The sequence below is a fragment of the Terrapene carolina genome, unplaced genomic scaffold (assembly GCF_002925995.2).
Source record: "Terrapene carolina triunguis isolate 2854851 unplaced genomic scaffold, T_m_triunguis-2.0 Scaffold34029, whole genome shotgun sequence".
Lineage (NCBI taxonomy): Eukaryota > Metazoa > Chordata > Testudines > Emydidae > Terrapene > Terrapene triunguis.
The window spans coordinates 4,437,363-4,462,543 of record NW_020698380.1 but is presented as its reverse complement, the minus strand read 5'-3'; the positions used below and the strand labels follow the sequence as shown (position 1 = coordinate 4,462,543).

The window sequence follows — 25,181 nt, the reverse complement described above, 5'->3', positions numbered from 1 at the left end:
AAGTTCCAACTCTGCTTGGCTTTTAGCATTTCCCACTTTATGACCTCCAAGAGGTAGCTTTCCTTGCTGATCCATCCCCTCTTCCATTTCTTGTAGGCTTTCTGCTTTCTCTTAATAACCTGTTTGAGATGTCTGCTCATCCAGGTTGGTCTACAACCCTTCTCTACACATTTTCCCCCTTGCTTGGGATGCAGGCTTCAGATATTTTCTGCAACTTTGACTTAAAGTAATTCCAAGCCTCCTCCACATTCAGATCCTTGAGTTCTTCAGTCCAGTCCACTTTCCTAACTAATTCCCTTAGTTTGCCCTTTTGAAATCAAGGACCCTAGTTGCAGACTTATTTTTGTTTATCCTTCCATTTAGTTTAAACTGAATTAGCTCATGATCGCTCGAACCAAGGTTGTCCCCTACAACCATTTCTTCTATGAGGGCCTCACTACTCACCAAAACCAAATCTAAAATGGCATCCCCTCTTGTTGGTTCAGCAACTACTTGGTGAAGGAATCCATCAGCTATCGCATCCAGGAAAATTTGAGCCCTATTATTATTACTAGCACTTATCCTCCAGTCTATATCTGGGAAGTTAAAGTCTCAATTCCCAGTAGTATTTATTTCCTTAAAAATATTAAAGAGGTCTCTATCCATATCCAAATCAGATCCTGGGGGTCTGTAGCATCCCTTAGCACTAGCCCAGGGGAACCTCTAGTAGCTTTCTTCCCCAAAGTGATTTTGGCCCAAGAAGACTCTGTCTGATCCATTCCATCACTTCTAATTTCTTTACGGTCTACCTCATCATTAATATCCAGTGCTACTCCACCACCTTTACCTTTATTTCTGTCTTTCCTGAACAGCATATACCCTTCACTATCTGTACTCTAGTCATGACTACTATTCCACCATGTTTCTGTTATCCCTATAATATCTGGTTTCACTTCATGCGCTCCTAACTCTACTATTAATAGACAGGCATGTTGCACTGTCTTATCTTTTATGCCACCTTCTTTATCCTTGTGCTGAAAAGAGTATAAAACCCAAACACTATGTCATGGGAAATTTTGTGGAATCAAAGGTAGAAAAAGAGGTAAACTTGGTTTGAAGCTGGCAGTAATTCAAGTGCACGGGCACAAGCCGATGATGGGTGATTCTCCAAAAGATTAGTTGCTGTAATTTTACAAATGAGTCTGTGCTGCGGACATTGCCATCTGCCTGCATCCACCTGTTGGCTCTAGTCTCATACTTGGAGTGTAAGCGTTTATACCTACCCTTTGTTTCCTATCTTTTAACCAGTTTCTTCTACCCAACTCCCTGGGGGTGGCCCTGAACACAAGTGAAAGGTCGAGGGTGCATGCTGTTTGGCTGCTGCTTCTGATAACATTTCCATGGTCAGAAAGGGGGAATTCAGGCTAAGACTCTTAAGAGAAGAGGAGTGGGCTAGGGGTGAACAGTTCAGGGCTGTGGGCTGGATGTGGGATGGGGAAATTTATTCAAAACTAAAAATGTATATAAGCTGCATGTGTGTGTGGACATGAGAACCTTATCTCTGTAATAATCCTACTTCTCTTGGGTCTTGGCTTACCCGGACTGTAAATTCTGGTGCAGGGAATGTGCCTTTCATGGTTTTAGGTGCTCAAAAACTAGTTAGACTGGCTGATGCCTTGTACCAAAATGAGTTGGTCTCATTCCAATACCCAGTCAGCGGGTATCTTAATCAGAAATCAGAACCACAACTGGTGAATCACTGGTTGTCTTGCTAGAGAGGAGACAGACTGAACGGGTGTGGAGCCTGAACTGTTCTCTCCAGTAATTCCAAGTCAGGTTCTGACACATTGACAGAAGAGTGTGAGGTTGCTTGCACATGTATCTGTTTGGATAGAGGACTTCAGTACCTAGATACTCCATTGATAAGAGCGATAGTACTAAACCCTAAGAAAGCCAGACTTCAGCCTTGAGGGCTGACTGGCATTTTCTGTGGTTCTCTCATGCATGCTTAGAAGGGGGGAAAAGGCTTGTTTTTCAAAGATACTAAGCACTCACAATTCTAGGTGAAGTCAGTGGGTGCTCTGTGCAGGGCCGGATTAACTTTTTGTGGGCCCGATCCCAAACATATTTGTGGGCCTCCCTGGGGAATGAAGGGGTCAGGGGCAAGAGCACAGCAGACAGGGTGGATTTGCTTTAAATCATGATTTAAATCACTAGTCAGGAAGACTCGATTTAATCATGATTTTCTACATAAAAGTGCATTCTTGTTGGTTGTTATAACTTTAATACATATTCACAACTCAGAAATAGATGTAGGTTTCATTTTTAGAAGGTACACACTATACATTTTTAAACAGTGATTTATTTTGAAAACTTTTCAGATTAGCTTTACAGCTATATCAGAAAATGAATGATTGTTTGCTTATTTCATTTACCAAAGGTAATTGAAGCAGATATTTATGAAGTCATTGGGAGGTGAACTATCTCCAATTCAACAGGTTAATCATTAATATTTGGAGGATTTTCTTGCAATGCTGTATTAGGAGGAGAACATCACCAGACAGACATTTAAATTGTTTTATTTAACTAAAACAACAACGTTTAGTATTCTGGATTTTTTTCTTCAACAGCAAACATAATATTTTAACAAAAAGTATATGTCCCTCGCTTCTCACATTTATCTCCAGGCTTCTTCTGCTTGTCCAGATCTGTTCCGCCCCCAACAATCTTCTATTCATTGAACTTTTTGATTTTTAAAGAGAGGTAAGGGATTGACTCTGTGTACACAAATTTGCAGAGGGACAATAGAGTTGAGGTCTGTTATTTCTCACCTCTCTGTATTATTTATTTATTTAAAAACATGTTTGCTGTTAACAAGCATGTTACCTCTGGAGACAGAAATCCAGAGTTTGAGAACTGCAAAACTCAGCATCTCTGATGGTATCTTCTAGACTGAGCACTGAGTCCCATTGGGTAGATAGAAAGATTAACCTAAATAATCTACGAAGCCTGTGGAACCCAATAAGATTGGGTCCCTAATCCATGAACTATTAGAACTCATTTACAAAACTTTTCTTAAACATTACATGAATAGATTGTCTCATACTATAGAATTGGAATTTATAATCCCTATTCCATGATGAGACATAATATATCTTTATCTTTAGATAGGTTTTTTCCTCCAAAATCTGATTTAAATAAAAAAATCCGATTTTTTTATTTGTTTTTAAAAAAGTCATTGATTTTTATCCACCCTGACAGCGGGGCACAGGGGAGGGGGAGGATTGGTCCCCAGCTGGAGCGAGGCAGGGGCATGGCCACCCAGAGGATTCAGGGGGCCTGGGGCAAAGCAATTTTGGGGGCCCCTTCCATAAAAAAAAAGTTGCAATACTATACTAACATGTATTTGGAAATGTAAAAAATAACTAGTGAAATACATTCAAAAATTAATTTGTAATAATTTGAAAATATACTAAATACATTATTTTAAAAACATTAAATGCTTTAATGGTATGTATACATTTGCAATTACATAATGGGCTGTTGCTGGGTGATGGTGATGGTTGGTGCCAATGGGCTGTCGCTGCCTCGGGGTGGTGCTGCTGTTGCCCAGGGCTGGGTGGGGAGCTGGGCTCTGGGTCGGGGGGTGCCCGGCTCAGAGGGGCTGGGCTCGGAGCTGGGGGTCAGGGCTGTGGGGAGGATGGGGTCAGGGGGGTGCCTGCCCCGGCCCCTTACCATGCCGCTTACCTCCCCTCCCAGAGCCTTAGCGCGCTGCATCCAGGAGTGGCCCCGGACAGCGCTGCAGCGGCGTGGTGTCTCCAGCGGGGCCTGAGTTCCCGCCGCTTGGCTTCAGCTCGCAGCCCCGCCCCCTTACCAGCTGAGACGCCGGGGGATGGGGGAAGATGGAGGCAGAGGAGCCTCCAACATACTCGTGGGGGCCCCTGCGGGGCCCGGGGTCTGGGGCAAATTGCCCCACTTGCCCCCCCCCCGGGAGGCCCTGGGCAGGGGCCAGGGGCAAAAGCACAGCAGGGCAGGAGCTAGGGTTGGTCCCTGGAGCAAGGGAGGGGTCAGGAGTAAACTGCAAGCGCAGCAGAGCTGGGGAGGAGGTAAACAGGATCCCCTCCGCCCCTGCCCACATAGAGCGGGTACCTGCCTTCTCCTTGGTTCTAGCCCATTCTCTTCGTCTCTCTCTGCACTGAGCTGAGGGTGGGGATGCACTGAGCACAGGGCTGGGGGTGCAGGGTCTGGGAGGGAGTTGGGGTGCAGGGTCTGGCCAGGAGCTAAGGTAAGGGAGGGGGGCTCAGGGTTGGGGCAGGAGGTTGGGGTGTGGAGCGCTTACCTGGGGCAGCTCCCATTTGGTGCAAGGGGTGCAGGTGGGAATGTGGGGGGGAGGGTGCAGGAGCTCCCTTTTGGTGCTCAGGGGGGGGGTGGGGATGAGGGGGTGCAGGAGTCAGGACTGGGGTCTGTGGATCTGTGATGTGGTGCAGGAATCAGGGCATGGAGTGTGGGGGGCCTGGGTATGTGTGGGGGGTGCAGGAGTCAGGGCTGGGGTCATGGGTGTGTGGGGGGTGCAGGAGTCAGGCAGAGGGCTGGGGGTGTGGGCTGGGGTCGTGGGGGTGCTCCCAGCCCCCTGCCCTGAGCGGCTCACGGCAGGGGGCTGGAGGAGGTATGTCCCGCCCCCACCCCTTTCCCAAGGCCCCGCCCCCGCCTCTTCTCCACCTCCTCCCCCGAGCAATGGCTCCTCTCCTCCCCCTCCCTTGTGTGGGCGAACAGCTGATCGGTGGGAGGGAGAGGGGGAGGGGTGGGAATGCAGCGTGCTGGGGGAAGAGGCGGGGGAGGAGCTTGGGCTGCTGGCAGAGCCTGCCCTGCTGCAGCAGGAGCCCCAGGAGCCAGCAGCACCAAGCTTCTGCCCCCTCAGGAGAGAGCGTGGGGTGGAGAAGAGCGGGCCGGGCTGGGGCCCCTTCGGAGCATGGGCCCGGCGCCATGGTAAATCCTGTACTGGGTCTGTGTTCTCACCAGCTTCAATGGGTTTTTCAGTGCTCTCACCTATCATTCAGCGGAAGATACTCAGCTTTCATTGCTGATTCAGCTGTGAGGAGTTCAATTGCCAGGACTGAGTTTGCAAAGCCCTAGCTGGCCTGTTCAGGAATAGAGTACAGTACTCAAGTGGTTTAAAACCTGAATATTTCTCTAAAAACCGAGGGCTGTGTCACCCAGTGCATTTTGGTTTTCACTCATTTCTGTGTTGGTGGCTTTTGAGATTTCACAGTGAAAATGACACTGACCTGATTCAAAGGGAGAGAACCCTGAGGTTCTTGGTAAGTACTCAGTTCTTCCCCATTACCTGTTTAGTGTGTTCATGCAAATTGGCAAAACCCCCTGCTGATTACAAATGTCAGACGTTGAGCAGTACAGCATGCAAGTAGGGGTAAGAGGATTAGATATTTATGTTAAAAACATCCACAGTTACATTAGATAGGATAAAACAGTTATGGACCTTCATGCTTCAGTGCACAAGCCAACAATTAACTGATGGGAGGGAGGGGGTGTTAGGAAGAAACTTCCTCAATGGGAAGGCTCTTATAGTTAGGGTGACCAGATAGCAAGTGTGAATAATCGGGATTGGGGGGGTGGGTAATAGTTGCTTATATAAGACAAAACCCCTAATAGCAGGATGGTCCCAATATTATTGGGATCTCTGGTCACCCTACTGGTAATACTCCAGGATGAAGTTGCTTGCACTTTCTTCTGAAGCATCTGGTGCTACTCATGACAATCTGCACCACAGGTCTGACTTGGCATGGCAGCGTCCCTATGTTCCTAAGTAGTGATGAGATAGTCTAGCCCTGAGCACACAGATTTTGCCCTTTTAAAGGAACTTTAGACCAGGACTGTAAAAAGAATGTAAGTGAATGTGCAGCAATCTTTTTCTCAAAGTGCAGCTCCACTCTAGAGAGTGACTGTGTAAAAATGGCACCTTCCTGCTCCCAACTGTGCTCCCTGTATATTTGGAGTCATGGCTATTATTTCTGTTATAGTAGAACCCAAATTGTGCTGGGCACTGTACAGACATGTAGGAAGATACAGGTCTTGCCCTAAAGAGGTTACAACCAAAACACAACAGATGACGGCTGGGGAAAGATTTGCACAGCACAGAAGCAGTGCGGTTAAGGTAGTGACTGGCACTGGGCTTGTTAGTGCCACATCTTAATTTTTTTTAAATGTTTTCTGCTTTCATTTCAGCTTTTCTCCTTTTTTGAGGGTGCAGCAGATCCTAAATGTTGCTTAGTCCTGCCTGTACTTGCAGTTAAATTGCAGCGCTGCTTCAGCTTCACCCTCTTCTGTTACCTATTGTAACAGAAGCAGGTAAAAAGTACTAACATAGACAAAAATTAGAGGGTCCCTAGTGGAGTACTGAAATGTCCATGTCTGATGCATTGATTCCCTTCAGCTGATATGCCCCGCTTATCTCCTCTTTACTGACTAGAGTATGTTGCTCATTTGATTTTGTTTTTTTAACCTTATTTTCCATTAGTTACACTGAACTTTGTCTCTGATTTTGCTAGACCAGATTTTCAGATATACACATGCAAATCTCTGTGCACTTAATGTATGTGCACAGATATCTGATACCCATGTATAAATCACACACACCCAACAGACATTCAGGTACATACATTCGGCAGATATTTTCACATACCTAACTGGAAATCTAGTCCATGTTTAGTCATAGTGTTGGGCTACCGTACAAATATGGACAAAAACAATAATTTTATTTTAAAATGGTTTACAATAAAATTATCAAAATACTGTTTATAATATTGTTTGTGGTTTCACTGTACGTGTGCAAAGACATTCCTGCAATAGAAATTTCATATCAGGAAAATAAATTCTGCATCAGATTGCTGATCCAGTAAATAATGAAATATCACCTGGGGATTGTTGACATTTTACATTGTGGTTTGTTTTCTAAGGCTCTAACAAAATCACCTGTTAAATGCCAAGCCATCTAATGTTTTAATCTTTTATGTAAGTTAATTTGAGGTTTAGATCACTTAAATTTCCTGCACATTTTTTACATAATCTTCAAAGCGGACACTTTTCAGAGCAGTAGCAAACAAAGTTAATTTGCTTGGCAGATTCTTCTGAACAAAAACACAGTGGGTGGCTTTTGGTAAAACGTAACAATCCTAAATCTGCTCTCTGGGACTCTGCTGGTTCTTCAGCTCTCCCACACGAAAATCTATCACTCAGTTGAAAAAGAGATGTGTCCGAAAGAATTTTTTTTATCCTATGAGTCATCTAACTGCTGTTGTATTGTTGCAGGCAGATATAACTGACTGCTAATGCATTCATTGTTTTATGCAGTAAAATTATTCCACCGCTGTATAAATTGAATAGCAACGATGAAAATATAATTTCTGTTAAAAAAAAAAAGAAAAGGAAAAATGTTTTTTAAAATTTGTTTATTTAAAAGTTTTAACAGGCTCACAAATCATTGCCATGTAAATATCAGAGACAAAATGATAATCACTGTAACAGCGAGCTTTGGTTTGTGGAAACATTTTACATTAACATACATCAGACATCTCTGTTTAACAGGGTTTACCATATTGCTGAGTGAGCCTCTGTGCTACCCCGGATATGTTATTTCTGCTGATTTTAAGTAAAATGAGTAAAACTTCTGATTACTCTCTTATCAAATAAGGCATTTCTACCAAATGTTAATATTAAAAAAATTGGACAGGTGTTCTGTTTTTCCCCCCAGGTGAATGTGTTTTGTTTGAGTATTAAATAATTGGTACCCAAATAGCTAAGTATTTGTTTTCTGTCTGTTTTGCTGGGTACATAATTGGGACATTAATTTTTTCATAACCTCCCAAAATTTTGTTTTTTTAACCATTCCTCTAGGGTCAGACCTACTGGGTTTTTTAATGTTCTTTACATATTTTTAAAAGTGAATTTAATGTGCAATTGGCAACTCTAAAATCCTCTAACCATAGTACTGTCCTCAGTCCCCAACCTGGCATCTTTTCCTCCTAGGTTTCCAGCTCCCCTCCTTCCTAAATGAAGGGGTTTCACTTGTGATTTCCCCCCCCTCCCATAGGCATGAAGAGAGCTATCCGTTTTGAGAACATATCCATCTTATGTGGTCCTCAGGCCATCAGCACTGCCTGCTTTGCCTATTTTTATTCTTTGATCTTCCCTCAAAACAGCCTGGAATGAACATTAGTAAACATTATTGTGAGATTGCATCCAGTTTTGGGTCCCCCACCACAGAAAGGATGTGGACAAATTGGAGAGAGTCCAGCAGAGGGAAATGAAAATAATTAGGGGGCTGGGGGAACTGGGCTTATTTAGTCTGCGGAAAAGAAGAGTGAGGGGGGATTTGATAGCAGCCTTCAACTACCTGAAGGGGGGTTCCAAAGAGGATGGAGCTAGGCTGTTCTCAGTGGTGGCAGATGACAAAACAAGAAGCAGTGGTCTCAAGCTGCAGTGCGGGAGGTCTAGGTTGGATATTAGGAAACACTGTTTCACTAGGAGGGTGGTGAAGCACTGGAACGGGTTACCTAGGGAGGTAATGGAATCTCCATCCTTAGAGGTTTTTAAGGCCCAGCTTGACAAAGCCCTGGCTGGGATGATTTAGTTGGGGTTGGTCCTGCTTTGAGTAGGGGATTGGACTAGATGACCTCCTGAGGTCCCTCGTCTATGATTCTATGATAGTAAACATATTGTGGGTAGAGCTGGTAAGAAAATGGAATTTCCATTCCGCAGGAAATTCCAATGCTTGAAATTTGTTTTGTTCTAAATTGGAACAAAGTCAAAATTTCCTGCAGAACAGAAACTCTAAAACAATTATTCTGGGAAACATCAAAACATTTCGTTTTCATGATGACACAACATTTTATTTAACATTTGATTATATATTGAAATATGTAATATTATAACATTGATACCAAATTAATCAAAACAATAGCCAGGTTAAATGTTTTGACATTATCAAAAGAGGAAATTAGAAATGATTCTTTAACCTTTCTCCCATTGAAAATTTGGCCAAAATTGGCACGTTCCTGCAACATGCTTTGATTTTGATGAAACTGTGTTTTCCTACAGAAAACTGTTCTGTCAAATTTTTCAACCAGCTTTAACTCTGAGTAAAAAAAGGTTAAGGGCCAGTGGCTGATGCCTTTTAGAGAGAAGGCATTACTGATAAGTTGTGGAATGCTGCTAGAGAAGGATGTAAGGCAATGTTATATTGGCATGTGTGCTCCCTTACCTTACCTCCCCCCCTTCTAAAACATGTTATCTTCTGCTTGTAGTGTTGAGAGGATTTCTTGCCATATCATTGTGTTTTTTGCTTTACCCTGAGATTGTTCTATTCTGAGAAATGCAGAAAGGGAGATTGCACTGATAGGGAAGCTGCAGAACATGACGCAATTCTTGCTAAGCGTTGGGGTGCCAGCAGTCATGCTTATAGGAGACTACAGAGTTCGTTATCCTTGTTCCTTTCAGTCTGTCATCCTTGTTTCTTCTTTTCCTGTACTCCCTCTGTGGTGTTAAGTCCCTATTTGCTTTCAGTGAGTACATGGATCATAAGCATTAGGAAAAGTTATCCCCTCCCCCCAATACTCATGCTCCTTCCCCAGGTGCTTTAGTAGCAAAACAGCCACTCTTCTTTGTATGCAGGTTACATTTATCAGCTGTACGCTCAAAGTTGGCCACAAGCATACTCAAAGGCCCAAGCACAAGTGTCCACCTCTGGCTTTATCTTGGCTAGGTCTCTCTAAAGCAGGGGTGGGCAAACTTTTTGGCCCAAGGGCCACATCTGGGTTGGGAAATTGCATGCAGGGCCATGAATGTAGGGCTGGGGCAGGGGGTTGGGGTGTGGGAGGGGGCTCAGGGGAGGGGTTTGGGGTGTGGGCTCCAGCCTGGAGCCACTGACCTGGAGCAGCTCTGGGGTGGCAGCAGCGCGCACTGGGGCCAGGGCAGGCTCCCGGCCTGCCTGCCCTGGCCCCACGCCGCTCCCAGAAGTGGCTGGCACCATATCCCTGTGGCCTCTGGGGAAGGGAGGGGCAGAGTTCTCCGCACGCTGCCCTCACCTGTGAGTACCTCCCCCGAAGCTCCATTGGCACGGTTCCCAGTTCCCAGCCAATAGGAGCTGAGGGGGAGGTACCCACAGGCAAGGGCAGCACACAGAGCCCTTTGCCACCCCCTCCCCCCAGGGGCCACAGGGACGTGGTGCCAGCTGCTTCTGGGAGCGGCGCAGGGCCCATGGTGCCATGGGTGACAATCCACAAGCTGGCTCCAAAGCCCTGGCGGGCTGGATCCGGCTCACGGGTCGTAGTTTGCCAACCTCTGCTCTAAAGGCTCAGCTAGCCAGTTCTGCTTTGTTGGTTCCACAGTGTTTACTTAAGGTGACTGAGCATATTTTCAAAATGAAACAAAAAAACAAACAAAAAACCCCAGGACATTTCTGTGGAGATATTTTGAGAGTCAAGCATTGCTCCCTAGGAGAGTGACATACTTTTATAAGGCTATGGCTACACTTGCAAATGTAGAGTGCCAGGAGTTAAACCAGCCCTCGGAGACAGCATTAGTGTAACCCTTCTGCCCATCTAAGTTGGCAGCAACAAGGGCCGGGTTCTGTCTCTAGGGGTTCCGTTTCAATAACACAATGCAAAACCGGCTCGAGCCCCCACCCAGTGACCTGGGACAATTACATACCACCCCCCTGGGTACCTCTAAGAGGCAATACTTCCCCTCTCGCAAGCACGGAGTCTGAGTGTAGCAGAAAATGTTTAATAACATGAGGTAAACGACATCAGCATAAAATTGGAAAAACACCACAAACAGGATTCATAACACAAACCATGAGCAGAACCCACCCCAGCAAATTGGGCTGTGTCCTTTCCCTTTGGTTCTTGAAACCAGCAACCCAAAAATCACCCAGAGTCCCCAAAGTCTCTGGGGTCCAGCAACCACCCAAAGTCCCAAAAGTCCAACAACCCCCAAAGTCTCTGCCCCTGGTCAGTGCAGCCCCAGAGTAAAGGGGGGGGGCACGCAGGGTGTTAAGGGGCACCTTACGTGATCCGAGGCTGGCCAGCCGTCTGTTTCTCCGTGGGGGTTCTGCCGCAGCCTTTACCACGAGCCAGTCCACTTTCCTGCCATCCCACGAACTGCTCCGCTCTACAAGCTGCTCCGCTCCGCTCCGCTCACCGACCTGTGAGCCCTTCCAGCCATCCCCGCAAACAGCTCCGCTCGCCGTTCCTTGGGCCACTCCAACTGGCCCCGCAAGGCTCCACGCCGCTCGCTGCTCCTCCAGTCGTCCCCACAAATTGCTCCGCCAGCTGCTGAGCAATATAGCTTCAGGCTCCCCCACTAGTTAACATAGCCTCAGTGATCTCATCTCTTAATAACATCAGCTCTTTTGTGATTTCAGCTCTTAGGGATTTCAGCTCATAGTATAGTAGGGGAGCCCCAGTGCTGGTGCACCATTGGCCCAAAGTGAATTCAGCTCAGCAGCCTGTAACTAGACTCCTAAGGGAATCAAAGTTAGCTCTGACATTCCACAGTGGAGAGAGGAGGTGGTGCAATTGGTGTTTCGGACCCTCAGAGGGGGCCCATACCATCAGGTACAAATACCTGTCCCCATCCTCTCTCAATTCACTGGGTTTTGTAACCCATGCCCCTTGTCAAGCAAGTGCTACTTAGGTAATGGTGAAGGACTCATTCAGTCCTTCTGTCATACAACAGTTCCACTGGCCTTGATTCACAGAATCAGGGTAACAAAACTTTATTCTTCCTGCCCCAATAATAGAGAAACTGGGGATCCCACACCAGCCAAAGTAACCACTTTCAGTTGCTGTGTTTCCTGCCAGGCGAGTGGGTGTGCCTATGCAAACAAGATCAGCCCCTGGAGTTCTTTTCCACACTCGCCATAATTCACCACCAGATGTCAGGGTAGAGCTCATCCTGACTCTGCTTACATCAGCAAGCTGCAAGCCGGGACTTTCTTCTCGGACCAGAAGATCACCGTAGGGGAAGTTGAAATGCCCATTGTGATCTTTGGAGACCCCACTTACCCTTTAATGCTGTGGCTCATGAAACCCTACACAGGGAGCCTTGACAGCAGCAAGGAGCGATTCAACAACAGGCTGAGCCGGTGCAGAATGACTGTGGAGTGTGCTTTTGGCCGTTTAAAGGGCCGCTGGCGCTGTCTGTATGGGAAGCTGGATCTGGCCGATAACAAGTTCCCTACGGTTATAGCCACGTGCTGTACCCTCCATAACATTTGTGAAGGAAAGGGTGAAAACTTCACTCAGGCATGGACTGCTGAGGTTCAATTCCTGGAGGCTGAATTTCAACAGCCAGAGAGCAGGGCTATTAATGGGGCACAGCGCAGGGCTGTAAGGATTAGGGATGCCTTGAGGGAGCGATTCGATGCTGAAAGCCACCAGTAATGTTTGGTGCCCTGCATGGGCGTGAAGTGCAGTGGTTCCAATGTTGTAGGCATCTCTGTTGGCTACGTATGATGCACTGACTAGCAGTGCCTGTTGCTTGTCTGGGTTATGCTATCTTTTACTTAATGCAATAAAGAATGTTTCCAAAGCCAAAAAAATCATTTATTGAAAAGAAACACAACTGCTAGAGAAACACATCTGTGCTGTGTGGGAGGAGGGAAGGGGGCAGGGCGGGGTGGGGAATAGAACAATCACAGATTTGCGTATGTCCTGTTATTATATTCAGCCTTTCTGTCTGGAGTGCCATGCAATGAGTGCTGCACTGCAGGCTGGCTAAAATGCATGGTGATGGGGGTTGAGTGCAGTGGGTGAGGGTTGTAGTTTGCAGGGGTGGGCAGTAAAGCTAACAGTGTTGGAGGCAGCTGGTGGTGATAAGAAACCAGATGTTGGGGAAACTGGGTTGGCGGTGACATGGGGGCGCAAGGGAAAGAGTTTTGGGACAAGGACTGCAGGGGTGGGCGGGTGTGGATCTGCTCCATCTGCAGTGCTACAAGCGCCTGCATCGAGTCCACGTGGCGCTCCATAATGCTTAGGAGCCGCTCTGTGGTTTGTTGCTGGCGATCCGCATTCTCCTGGCAGACCCTCCTTTCGGTCTCCCACCACTCCTGTAGTTTTTGATTTTCAGTAAAGGGGGACTGCTGCATGACTTCATGCAGAAGGTCTTCCTTGCTTCTTTGCAGCCGCTTCCTGATTCTTTGCAGCCTTTCGGCTGTTGATAACAAGGACGTCTGGGATCTCAAGGTTTCATCTGTAAAGCCAAAATGCAACATTTAACAGAGGCAGCATTGTTAACACTAGACAGAGGAATGATTCGGCCGAACTTAAATACAAGCACAGTGCACACAATAGCACACGCTGCCTGTCCCAAGGCAAGCGCACATAACCCACAAGAGCCCCGAAATGGTGAGTAACCACAGGGGCGGGAGGGACTGATTGTTCCAGGGCCATACTGTCTTCTGGGGTCCAGTGTTTTGGGCAATGGTCCCCCCGCCCCTCAAAGCACAGTGGCGCGGATATGTTAGCCTTACTGGGACAAGGAGCACGGTAGCTCTGCTAAGTAACCTGTGCAAGCGGATTGCCCGGCTTCTGCATCCGACCTTCGATGAGATCGCCGAGGCCGATTACTGCGATGTGAGAGAGCACATCAACGCCCTATTCCGCATCTAGGCATGCATGCAGCCCTAACCCTTCTTTCTGCAACCCTCCTCGCCCCAACAGCCCGCACCCAGCAACTCCCTTCTCAAAATAAAAGCTGCTTACCGGGCACCTCCTCTGCTGTTTGTTCTTCCCCAAGCACTGTCTGCTGCGACTGGCTACCTTCCTCCTGGCTTGAAAACAGCTCCTGGCTGCATGCATCTATGGATGCCGGGCCATCCTCTGGCTCTGGGCTCCTCTCCTCCTCAGCACTCTCACTCTCGCTTTCCTCCTCCGGCCTTGTTGCACTCTGGGCTGCCACAGCCTCTGAAGTGTCCATGGTGGTCTTTGGAGTGGAGGTGGGGTCACCCCCAAGTATCTCGTCCAGCTCTTCGTAGAACTGGCAGGTCGTGGGGGCAGCATCGGAGCGGCGGTTTGCCTCCCACGCATTGTGGTAGGCATTCTGCAGTTCCTTCACTTTAACCCTGCACTGCTGTGCGTCCCGGTCATGGCCCCTTTCTATCATGGCCCTTGATATCTGCCCATAGGTATCGTAATTCCTACGGCTGGAGTGCAGCTGGGACTGGACAGCTTCCTCCCCCCAAACACTGATGAGGTCCAGCACCTCGCCATTGTTTCATACCGGGGATCGCCTGGAGCGTGGAGGCATGTTCACCTGGAAAGATGCGCTTAGAGCACTCCACGCCTGGCTGAGCAAACAGGAAGGGGATTTTCAAAATTCCCAGAGAATTTAAAGGGTGGGTCTGACGGTTGGTCACCTGAGGGCAGGGCAGTAGAATTCAAAGTGATGACCAGAGTGGCTAGAACAGGCATTATGGGACACTTCCTGGAGGCCGATCAGAGCACATTAATAGATCAGGGCTCCCACACTGGTACCACAGCGCTCCGGCCCGGGTGCAGCAAGCTCTATGTTTCTTGTGGAGGTGGATTACCAGGGGTGCTCCAGCCGCAGAGTCCGGGCGCTCTATGTGACTTGCCAGTGTTGACACCTCAGGAGTTATGGCAGCCGAGGCTGATTTCATGTGCTCTAACTTGCAAGTGTAGCCAAGCCATAAATGTCTGCAGGTGTTGACTGCCTGGCTTCTGACTCAGCAGCAACATGTGTGAATTTCACAGCAGGGAGAGGGTTTTCTTCCAGTAACTTAGTATCTACCTTTAACATGAAATGCTGAGCGGGTGTAACTGACATACATTTTGAGTAAGAAAAGCAGCTTTGGTAATGTCTATACTTATTCAGCTTTTCTCTTCACTTCAGTCCCTCCCTGCTAATGACAGAAAGCACTCGCTGCACTAGTGACTGTTCCTGGTAAACAACTGCAAACTATTTAAGATATATTGCTACAAAGAGAAGAATTTGCTCTCTATTTAAAAAACAAACAAACAAGCAACCAAACAAACCCCCCCAGTCATTTCTGATAAAATGAAAAACTGGCACATGTCAGTATCCTGGGAGTTTTGGGGAGTGGGTGTGGGTGTGGGGAGGTTGGGTCACCTGAAATCATGTGAAAAACTGAAATGTGTGGTTACTGTACACAAACTGCATCCTCTGTATTGCTCTGAAGCAAAAAGTTAACACCTGTTGAAACGTCACAAGCAGATTCTTCAAGATTAGTTGAAACAAAACCATGATAAGGAGATAGTATGAAAGAGCTTATCAGGTGTGAAAATTGACTCATGCATAGAAAAGAATTGGCAGGTGCTCAGTACTTTGCAGAGGATGAAATGATTTCTACCCCATATACATACATGGAACAATCCCAGCCCTGGCTTACTTATACATTATAAAGCCAGGCAATACAGTTACAACACACTCAGCACTGATTTTAGGGGGAGGTAGGTTTACCCATGGGAGGGGGCAGGTTTTTACCTGCCTGTAAAAAAAAGGTGTGTTAAATGTAACAAGAAAGTGGCCCTAGCCACAAAGTTTGGCTTCCGAGTTCAGGGAAGCTCAGATTTGTGGTACCAGTGCGGGTACATTATAGAAAGAGACTTGATCAGCGCACTTTGGAGTCAGGGTCCAGATCTGAATCAACAATGCCCTGTTGTGTTCTTGGTTGCCTCCATTTCTGGCAGTGGCATGTGCTTTCACTGTTTGCTGTGTTACAATAGGATTGTCCGCATTACTATGGCTATAATGTGGTGACAAGACTTTCTGCACCTGCAATCTTATAATACTTATATCAACCATTCCTTTCCAGTCTTGTGCTTATAATCAGCCCTTCGTGTCTTTCCCTAATTAAATCATTGAGGTGCTTTTATGCATTTTAAGTGCTTTTCTCAATATTAGGCAACAGCATTTAAAACTAACTTTTAATTTATAGCAATAATGGCTTGAACAAATAACTGTATATTTAAACTCAAGCTAATAAACCGGGTGGTGGAGGGAGGAGATGCTGCTCTAAACGTAAGAATTAGGAGTCCTGGTAGAAAAGGAATATGTTTGTCCTGGAGTCGGGGCGTGTCACAGTTATGGGTCTCCTGCTGGTGACAGAGGAGCCCTGATGTTGCTGAGGCAGCCATGCTAAACAGATGACAGGACAGAGACAAGAATATGGGTATAAAATGAGCGATCTAGGACAAAGAATTGGATGGAAACCTTGGCTCCCAATGCTGGAATTTCCCCTGGCTGAGAATAAGGGAGCCCGTGCTAGGATGCTTAAAGGGCTTAATCGCAAAATCAAAAGGGACAAGTACAATGTAATTTGGTGGTTCAGAATAAAATTTATATTGTTGTAACTTTCCTTCGGTTTCTGTATAAAGAGTGCCTGAAATGACGCAAGCTTCTGGAAAAACCGTGCCAGAACCCCGTTTCTAAAACCACTGCACTTAGTTTTCTGTACCTTTTTCACATGGTCTTCGAGTCAACTGAAGAGAGGATTAAATACTACCTAAAACACCACATGGGTGTTCTGTGGAACTGAGATGTGGAAACACCAGTCTAAGAATGACTCACTCAAGTGCCTGCTATGGTCCTTCATGGTTCAGTAGGTCTGGACACAAAAGAATGAACTTCTTGGAAACTATTGTGTAGCTAAAGTGATTCTTCATTCATGCTCTTAGTGATAGAGACACATTGAAAGCTGTGCTTTATTTTTGGAACTGTTCTTAATACCTAGCTCTTATACGGTGCTTTTCAGCAGCAGATTGCCAAGTGCTTTACAAGGAAGGTCACCATCATCATCCCTATTTTGCCAATGGGAGGGATGATCACCTAGCTGGGACAGAGCCAGAAATAGAACTCCTGTTGCCTGAATTCCAATTCAGTGCTCTATCCACTAGGCCACTCCCTCAGCTGTACAGAATTCTGGCTGACGATCCAGCTGATGCAGTGAATAATAATTTACTCTGCTCAAATTCAGTGGTGCCCTTCCCTCCTCACCACTCTCCAGCCATCCTCAAGAAAAGCTGACAGTGCCCAGCTTTGACATATGTAGGTTTCTCTAGGATCAGTTTTACACTGAACAGTTCGGTGGTTGTCAACTTCATTGGCACCTGTGGTCCATTAATTACTGTGGCTGACATTCACCCCAGCAGGGAGATTGCACACAAAGCAGTTTCTGTGCCAGCTAAACCCTGTCATGCCCCAAATGAGTGAGCGTGTGAGGTGTCAGACAAAACTGCCATGGAAGTGGTTGCCTCTGAGTTCTGGAAAGAAAAGGCTCTACTCAAGTCAGTGTTGAAATGGCAGGTTGGTGCAGGCCTAGGGAAAGGGTTGTTGATTCCACATATGTGTGGATCCAGTGTTCCAAACTCTCCAGAAAAGTGTGTGCAGAGGGACTGTTGCCCCTATTCTGTCCATAGGCTGGAAGAGCAGCTGGTGAGAGCCTGGATTTCATTCCCTGGTGGAGCTCTGGGCACAAAACCTTTTGATTTGATGATTGCACAGTGATGGAGGAACTTCAGCCTGTATGAATAATAATCCCACATCAACTGAGTTTTACCAGCCATTGACATCTGCTTATAGTCCATTGATTTCACTAATGACTATTTTACTATGAAGGGTAACAAGTGCATGATTTTTCTCAGCAATAAACAAATTCCATTATCAGTCCCAGAATATTTACCTTTCAAAAGAGCATGTTCATCCTTTTTTCACCTGATTATAAGGGTTGCAGAGTTTGGTCCAGAGAGAATAATCCTATCTTGCAGTCCTGCTTGCAGGCTAGTCTTATTACAAAAATGGTAAATGAATGTATGCGTATCAGCATTTACTGTGGAGCTAATATCATGGAGCCAATACATCATTGGTGTCTTGCGTGTGCTTAGGAACATAGGAGTTGCCCAAGTGGATCAGACCCATAGTCCTTCTAGCTCAGTATACTGTCTTTGACAGTAGCCAGCATGAGATGCTTCAGAAGAATGTGCAAGAAACTTAAAGCTGAGCACTTATGAATTAACTTGCCCATAGTGGAGGTTTCTTCTTAACCCAGTAATCAGTGGTTTGCTAATGCACTGAAGCATGAAGGTCTATAGCCTTTCTTCAGGAAAAACATTATATTTAATGTGCAGTAACATACTATATGGAAATTCTCATTGCCCATATAATATTCTAATCTTTATGTGAAGATCTTGGTTTCAGTGATATCTGATGGTATCACAGGTTAATTCTGAAGTGTTTTTTTTTTTTTAAGTCTTTTAATCAGTTTAAAATCTGTTGCTGTTGAATTTAACTGAATGGCCCCATGCTACAGGGTGTCACGGCCCTTTAAAGGGGAAGAGACCAGTGCCTATGACAGGTCAACTGACTTCCAATTAGGCCTCAGGCATCTGGGCCCTGGAGGGAGGAGAGATGGGTGAGTCAGACAGGAAATGGGCATAGAGAACTGCTGACCTGGGGCTCCCACTGCTGCTCCCTGGGAACAGGGAGACAGGCCAGAAGCCTGAGTAGTGGGAGAAGAAAGCGCTGGAGCAAGAGAGGCCACTGCCCTGCTCAAAGGCAGGGAGCTGGGAAAGATCCCAGGAGAGATGTGAGACTTCTATTATGCCCAAGGACAGAGTTTGCATTAGTGGCTTGTTTGAACTTTGCACACTGGTGGATAACCCTGGGAGCCCTCCAGCCTAAAGGACGAGTGAGTCTGATGAAGAGCCTGGTGTCACAGAAGGCGGTGGAGCCAGAATCCTTTGAGTAGTAGCGTAGCTAGTGGGGTGCAGGGGAAGCAGCCGCTTCCCCTCATCACATTTTTCAAAAGCGGCACCTGAGCAGGGCCGGCCCCGCCTAAAAGGGCCCCAGCTGTCCACCCCTCCCCTAGCTCACATCCCTCTCCTCTCCTCCCCTGAATGCTCCATCCCCCTGCTCCTCCCCCTCCCCTGCTTCCCGCGAATCAGATGTTTGCGGGAAGTCTGAAAACAAGCAGGGGCAGGCCGGCAGCAGCTGGTAAGCTGGGGCGGTGTGTGTGTGTGTGTGTGGGAAACGCGAGGAGGAGGGCTCCGGGGAGGCGCGACGTGGCCCAGTCCGGCCCTTGCCGAGCGGCTCCCTCTGGCCCCGGCCAAGCAGCTCCAGCCCCAGCCGGCCCCAGCAGCGCCGACTCGGCTCGGGACCTGGGGCGCCGGCCTCGGCCGAGCGCGCCGGCCCCAGCGGCTCCGGCCCGGCTCGGGCCCCAGGACGCCGACCCCGGTTCCGGCCGAGCGCGCCGGCCCGGTCCCAGCGGTTCCGGTCCCAGCTCGGGCCCTGGCCCCGGCGGTTCCGGCCCGGCTTGGGCCCTAGCGGCACCGGCCCGGCGCTGGCCCCGGCCCCAGCGGCTCCAGTTGAGCGCCCCGGCCCGGTCCTGGCCCTGGCCGAGCAGCGCCAGCTGAGCACCCCCGGCCCCGGCGGCTCCGGCCCCAGCGGCTCCAGCCCGGCTTGGCTTGGGCCCTGGGGTGCCGGCCCGGTCCCGGGCCCCGGGCTGAGCACCCCCGGCCCCAGCGGCTCCAGCCCGGCTCGGGCCCCAGGGCGGCGGCCCTGGTTCCCGGAATGCGACCGGAGCCATGCAGCTCTCCCCCCACCTCTGCCATGAGGAGCCCTCCGGCCTCCCCGAAGGCTGTGCCTGCTGCTCCGCCGGGGGGAGCCGCCAGCCCCAGCTAGCCCTCGCCGCCAGCCCGCCCCCAGCCCCTTCCCCCCGGACCGAGCCCCTCTGGGGGGGGGGCGCAGCATGGCCGCAGCATGGCTGGAGGAGCCAGTGGGGGGGGGCGCGGAGCGGGAGGAGGAGCCAGGGTGAGTGTGGCCAGAGGAGGAGCCAAGGGGGGGCTCCTTTTTTAGGTTTGCTCCCCCTGCACTTAGGACCTGGCTACGCCATTGTTTGAGTCACGGTATTGAGCTTCAATTTATGATCTGAGCTGTCCAAATTAATAAATTAACCTGTTGCAAGTTCCTGTTGGAGCTGGAGAAGGATTCTTGAGGGGTCCTGAGAGGGGAAACTGATGGTGGGATGCCTGCAAGACCACCCCCACACCAGAAGAAGGCTTTTCCAGGTGGTAATCCTATGACAGCCTGTCTTGTGAGAGAGGGTAGATAGTAGGGATGGGCGTTGTCCCCCAAATTGTATCACTTGATGGGGGGGGGGCATGTAAAGGTTCGTCTGCCCCCTGAACAGCTCGAGTCACATACACACCCTAGACAGGACCCACCTTACCTTCAATCTCCCCTCCTGGAAAGCAGTGGCCCCTCCCTGCACTGCCCAGCTGTTGCTTCCCACAGGCAGCTTGCAGCACATTTCACTTGGTCTTCCAGGTCACTTATCCTGTGTCATTTTATTATGTTTATTACAGTAGTGCCTAAGGGCAGCTCCAGAGGACTAGGCACTGTGCAGGCAGAGTAGTGGAAGGTCCCTGCCCCCAAAGAGTTTATAATCTAAAGAGAGCAGAAAAGAGAGGGTAGGGAAAGGATTCTAGGACGCCAGCAGAATGACCCATGTGATGGCAGCAAACGCCAGGATAGTGGCACTATTTTTTAAATGGTTAGGTTTAGTTAGCAGGGGATCAGCTAAGTCACGCTGAGGGGAAGAGACTGTGAGGGAGAGGAAGGGTTGGAGCAAACAGCACAGGGCAGAGAAAGCCCAGTCAAAAGTGGAGAAAGTTCTCTGAATGTCTAAAGATCCCTGCTTAGGAGCAGAAGCAGCCAACTAGCTGTGCCACGGCCACACTGGGGCCAGGGGAAGAGGAAGAGGCATCCCCATGGTCCTAGTACCCCCATAATGGGGTGGTCTCTCCTGCAGTGTACTGGGTCCAGGGGGATGTTGGGAGGAGGGGTGGCCCTGGCTGGGCCCTCTTTTCTCCCTCACCCCTAATGCAGTGATTCCTGCTTTGGCAGCTTCTCCCCCTGCCAACTGGAGACTTTCGTTGCTTAATGTCGTTTTGTTAGGGGGCATTTTTCAAAGGCTTATTAGTCTTGTTTTTTAAAAAGGGTGTTTAAGTAAAGTAATTTCACTTAAAAACGTGACTAGGAACAAAATGTTTTAAATGATGCACATAGGATGCATTGTAGGTTGTTGTTTTTTTTTAAAAACCTCATTTTTTATTTAAAAATATTTCTAACAATGTCCATGTTAATTATTATGTAAAACTGCTATTCTAGGTAACAACATGATGGCAGGTTCATTCAAAATGTCTATATATGTGTGAAGACTTGTATAAAAAAGCATACATATGTGGTATTACATATGTGGTATAACATACTGTACGATTTAGATCTTGGTGAACAACAAGATTTTAAATATATCTTGTTTCAGTTTTCTTAGACACATTATCTAGGAAATATTCAACGAGAAAGCTTGCTAAACAGACAATTATTATACACTAGGACTCTGATCTAACAAACCCTATGCCGATAACTGGAATATGCTAAGATTTCCAAAGCATTTTGTGATGACTGTTGATCTCCCCCCCCCCCCCTTCCCCTCCCCCCCCCCCCCCCAGTGGGGCTCGCTGTTGGTGCTGATGAAGAACAAAAGGCACAGCATAGCACTGTAAATGCAGGTGTTGTTGGGACTGATCTGTCATATAAAATTAATTTTACATTTCCAAAAGCCTAGCCTAGGTTTCACTTCTCAAACATTTTCTCTTTTTTTCTCATTACATTAAAAAAAATCCAGAGGCAGGACTGAAAGCTTATGGTACATTTATTTTAAGGTGCTGGCTTATTTTTAAATGCACATCTGTTCAGCTTAAATGAGACACTTTTTAATGTTGTGATTTCTGTCAGTTTTTCTTGTAACTGTGGTAGACACTGCAGTATCTTTACAGAGCGTCTTGATCCCCAGTAGACTGTGTGTGGAATGAACTGGTTGATTCGGTGTGGTAAGTGGTGAGAAGTCCACAGCGTTTAAAAAACATTCTAGGTACCGCCCAGCTCTTAAAGAGCAACTTCACGTACTTCTTGAATTTTTCCCCCATAAAGAAATAGATAATGGGATTGAGACAACAGTGGAAAAAAGCCAGTGTTTCTGTCCCTTGCATTGCATAGTCCAGATCTTTGCTGATTTCACACTTTGTAATGATACCCAGGCCTACCAGCAATTGTAAGAAAAGCACAATGTTGTAAGGGGTCCAAAAAACAAAAAACACAATCATGACAGCAAAGATCATCTTCACAGCCTTATTTTTTTTCTCACTTCTACAGTACAGCAAGGTTTTAATGATCATCGAGTAGCAAAAAATCATAACCACTGAAGGTATCATGAGCCCTAGTATATTGACTTCCAAAGAGGAGAAAATCCTCCAGTTTGTGGAATTACCAGGGTACCGTGGTTTGCAGGTGGTATGATTGCGTTCCTTATAGGATTCACTAAATATCATCTCTGGAACTGAGGCTGAAATGGCTACTAACCATACAATAAGACTGGTAGAGATGCCATAGTTGACGGTTCTTGCTCTCAAGGCAAACACAGCATGAACTATTGCCAAGTATCTATCAATGCTCATGAGCATAATAAAAAATATCCCACTGTAAAACCCAACCAGATAGATCCAAGAAATGATTTTACACAATCTGTCCCCGAAAACCCACTGATCTGCTGCATAATAAGACCAGAAGGGAAGGGAGAAAACAAACAGCAAATCTGAGATTGCAAGGTTGAGCAGATAAACGTCGGTCATGCTCTTCAGCCTCTTGTATTTGAACAGGACCAAAATGACTAGAGAGTTCCCTACCAAGCCAAGCAGGAATACCAGAGAATAAAGTGTGGGCAGAAAGTGTGATCCAAACTTCTTGATGCCTTCTTTACTGCAAGGTTTTGAAGAATCGTCATAACTGTCACTATAGGTATCATATAGAGTCGAATCGTCGTAGATGTCTGTGGTTTGGTTGTTCATTTTCCACTTCCTGAGAAGAAGCAGGTACAAATGTTAATAGATGCTCAAGGGGGAGTTAAAAATCTTTACCTAAAATAGAGGCAACTTTGAAACCGTATCACCAAAGAAGTCTTTGAAAAGAACTTGAATAAGAATGAAGTCTTTGCAGTTCTAATGCACGTTTCATCTGAGGTTTGAAACTCTAGGTTTTTGGTGGATCCAGATCTCAGTTAGCATTAAAGATTTACAAATCCATACTGGACAGAAATGGGGGCCACTCCCTGATATGTTAATGGACACTCCTAGCACTATGCAACGCTACATAAAAGTTTAGGGCATGCAGTGGGGCTGTTTGTTTTCAGTTGAAACTGCAGCTGGAAGGGAGGAAGGTGAAGTTTAATTAGTAAAATAAGTGACAGAAATCCTTCAAACCTTGGAACCAAATCATAAGAACTGAAATCCTAGTCCCAGTGAAGTAAATGATAAAACTCCAATTGACTTCCACCCACAGTATTTACACCAGCAAACATTGACTAAGGACTAAGTGAAAAATTAGCAAGGACCGCAGCATCTGACTCATTTTTAGAGCACTACTCCTTTTTAATGCAATGTTCATGCAGTTCCTGAATATCAGCAATAGGACTCTCTTACTTAACAGTACCAGCACTTAACTTGCTGTCCAGAAAATATATTTGTATTTTCAGTAGTCTCTTTCTTCAGTGGCCAAGTGAGTGACAGGAATTTGTCACATTAATATGCATGTTCTGTTTTAGTAGATGTATTTTAATTGGCATTATTTTAAGAAGGCTACGCTGCTCAGTTGGTGAACACAGCATAAAAAGACTGCATGTGAATAGCATTATTCATCCAAGCATTTCCTAGCTTTTTGCCTAAGTGAATTAAGTCTCTCCACATTTTTGGAGGTTGGTAAGTATCCCCATTTGTAGAAAAGGAGAAAATGAAACAGAGTAGGGTTAAGTGACTTGTCTAAGGTCGTGCTAGAACCAGGGACAGAATCTATAATGGCTGTTTCCAAGTTTTATGCTCCAGTCAGAAGAGAGAACTCCTTCCCACCCTGTAGTTGTGTTATATTGCAGATAGATATTGATTTGTTAAGCTGAAATACAAATTACATAAAACACCAATAGTGGAAAAAAAGAAGGACCATTAAGCCAGTGGTCTAGGAATTGCTTTTAGTGCTAGAGTATATACACTGAACAACTCACAAGAATTAGTTAGGAGTCACTGCAACTAGATTCAGACATTTTAGTTAATTTTAAAATGCAAATTCTACCCTTTTGTAATAAAATAAAAACTAAACATGAACATTTTGATTATGCCCATGTTTGAAAATTGTTCAATTTCAAAGTGAAGCAATAGCAGAAAGAAAACTCATTAAAGTACATGAATATCTGCATAATCATATATATAAAACAAATGTATAAAATATACAAAATCACTGTTTCTGAATTGCATTTTGTAAATTGTACCTTTTTTCTCCCCCTTCACAGTTGATCTGAAGAAACCCTTTGCCTGAAATTGCAGAGTCTCCTGTTTTCTGGGTAAGTCGGTGGCTTGCTCACTGTAGCTGTGAATGTGATGTGGTATAATCTAAAAGGAAGTACAAGGTTTTCTTTGGGGAGTCCGTCCCAGAGCAGAGACATCTAATTCTCGTGATAATGAGGTGAGATAATGTGCCTTTAAAATATATATCTTGAAACAACCACCACTTTCCTGCGAATGCCATGAGGCAGGGATTAGTGTGTCTTATTCCTTCTAGCTTTCTCCATTTCCAACTGGTGATTGGTCTTCTGCTTGTGTCTCTTTCTGAATTTACTTGAACACAGTTGCTCCTTTGTTTTCTTTTCTCCCAGTTATTCCTCAAGGACCTGAGAGGTCATGAAAGATTTATGGAATCTTCCTGATGTGAGTAGTTCATTGACTCCAGTGTAACATTGACCCCTAGAGGATTACACCTATGAAAAGGGATTGAAGGATGAGTTAATTAAAAGCTGAGAAAAGTGCCTATAATATACTCTTCGAGTTGTTTAATAATCTGTTTGGTTTTATCTTTGCACCTGGGCTTTCCACATTTTGCTCTAACATAATTCTCTAAAGCAGGGGTTTTCCAATGTGTGTACAATGTCTTAATAGGGAGATTGTCTCCCGGTTCGCCTAGCATGGCATTGCAAAAGCACGGATCGCCTCCCTCTTATTTATGGTGGTGCGGACCACTTTTCCTTCATTTACAAACACATCTAA

At 46.5% G+C, this 25,181-nt stretch overlaps 1 protein-coding gene across 1 annotated transcript; it reads right to left on the bottom strand.

The window, feature by feature from the left end:
• Positions 1–21,835: 21,835 nt before the first annotated feature.
• On the bottom strand, positions 21,836–24,684 carry LOC113405161 (C-C chemokine receptor type 4-like). Its single transcript, XM_026646083.1, has 2 exons — positions 24,410–24,684; positions 21,836–22,950 (listed from the first exon to the last, which is right to left on the bottom strand). The coding sequence occupies exon 2, from the start codon at positions 22,938–22,940 to the stop codon at positions 21,867–21,869; it is 1,074 nt and encodes a 357-aa protein (XP_026501868.1). The 5' UTR covers positions 22,941–22,950; positions 24,410–24,684; the 3' UTR covers positions 21,836–21,866.
• Positions 24,685–25,181: the final 497 nt, after the last annotated feature.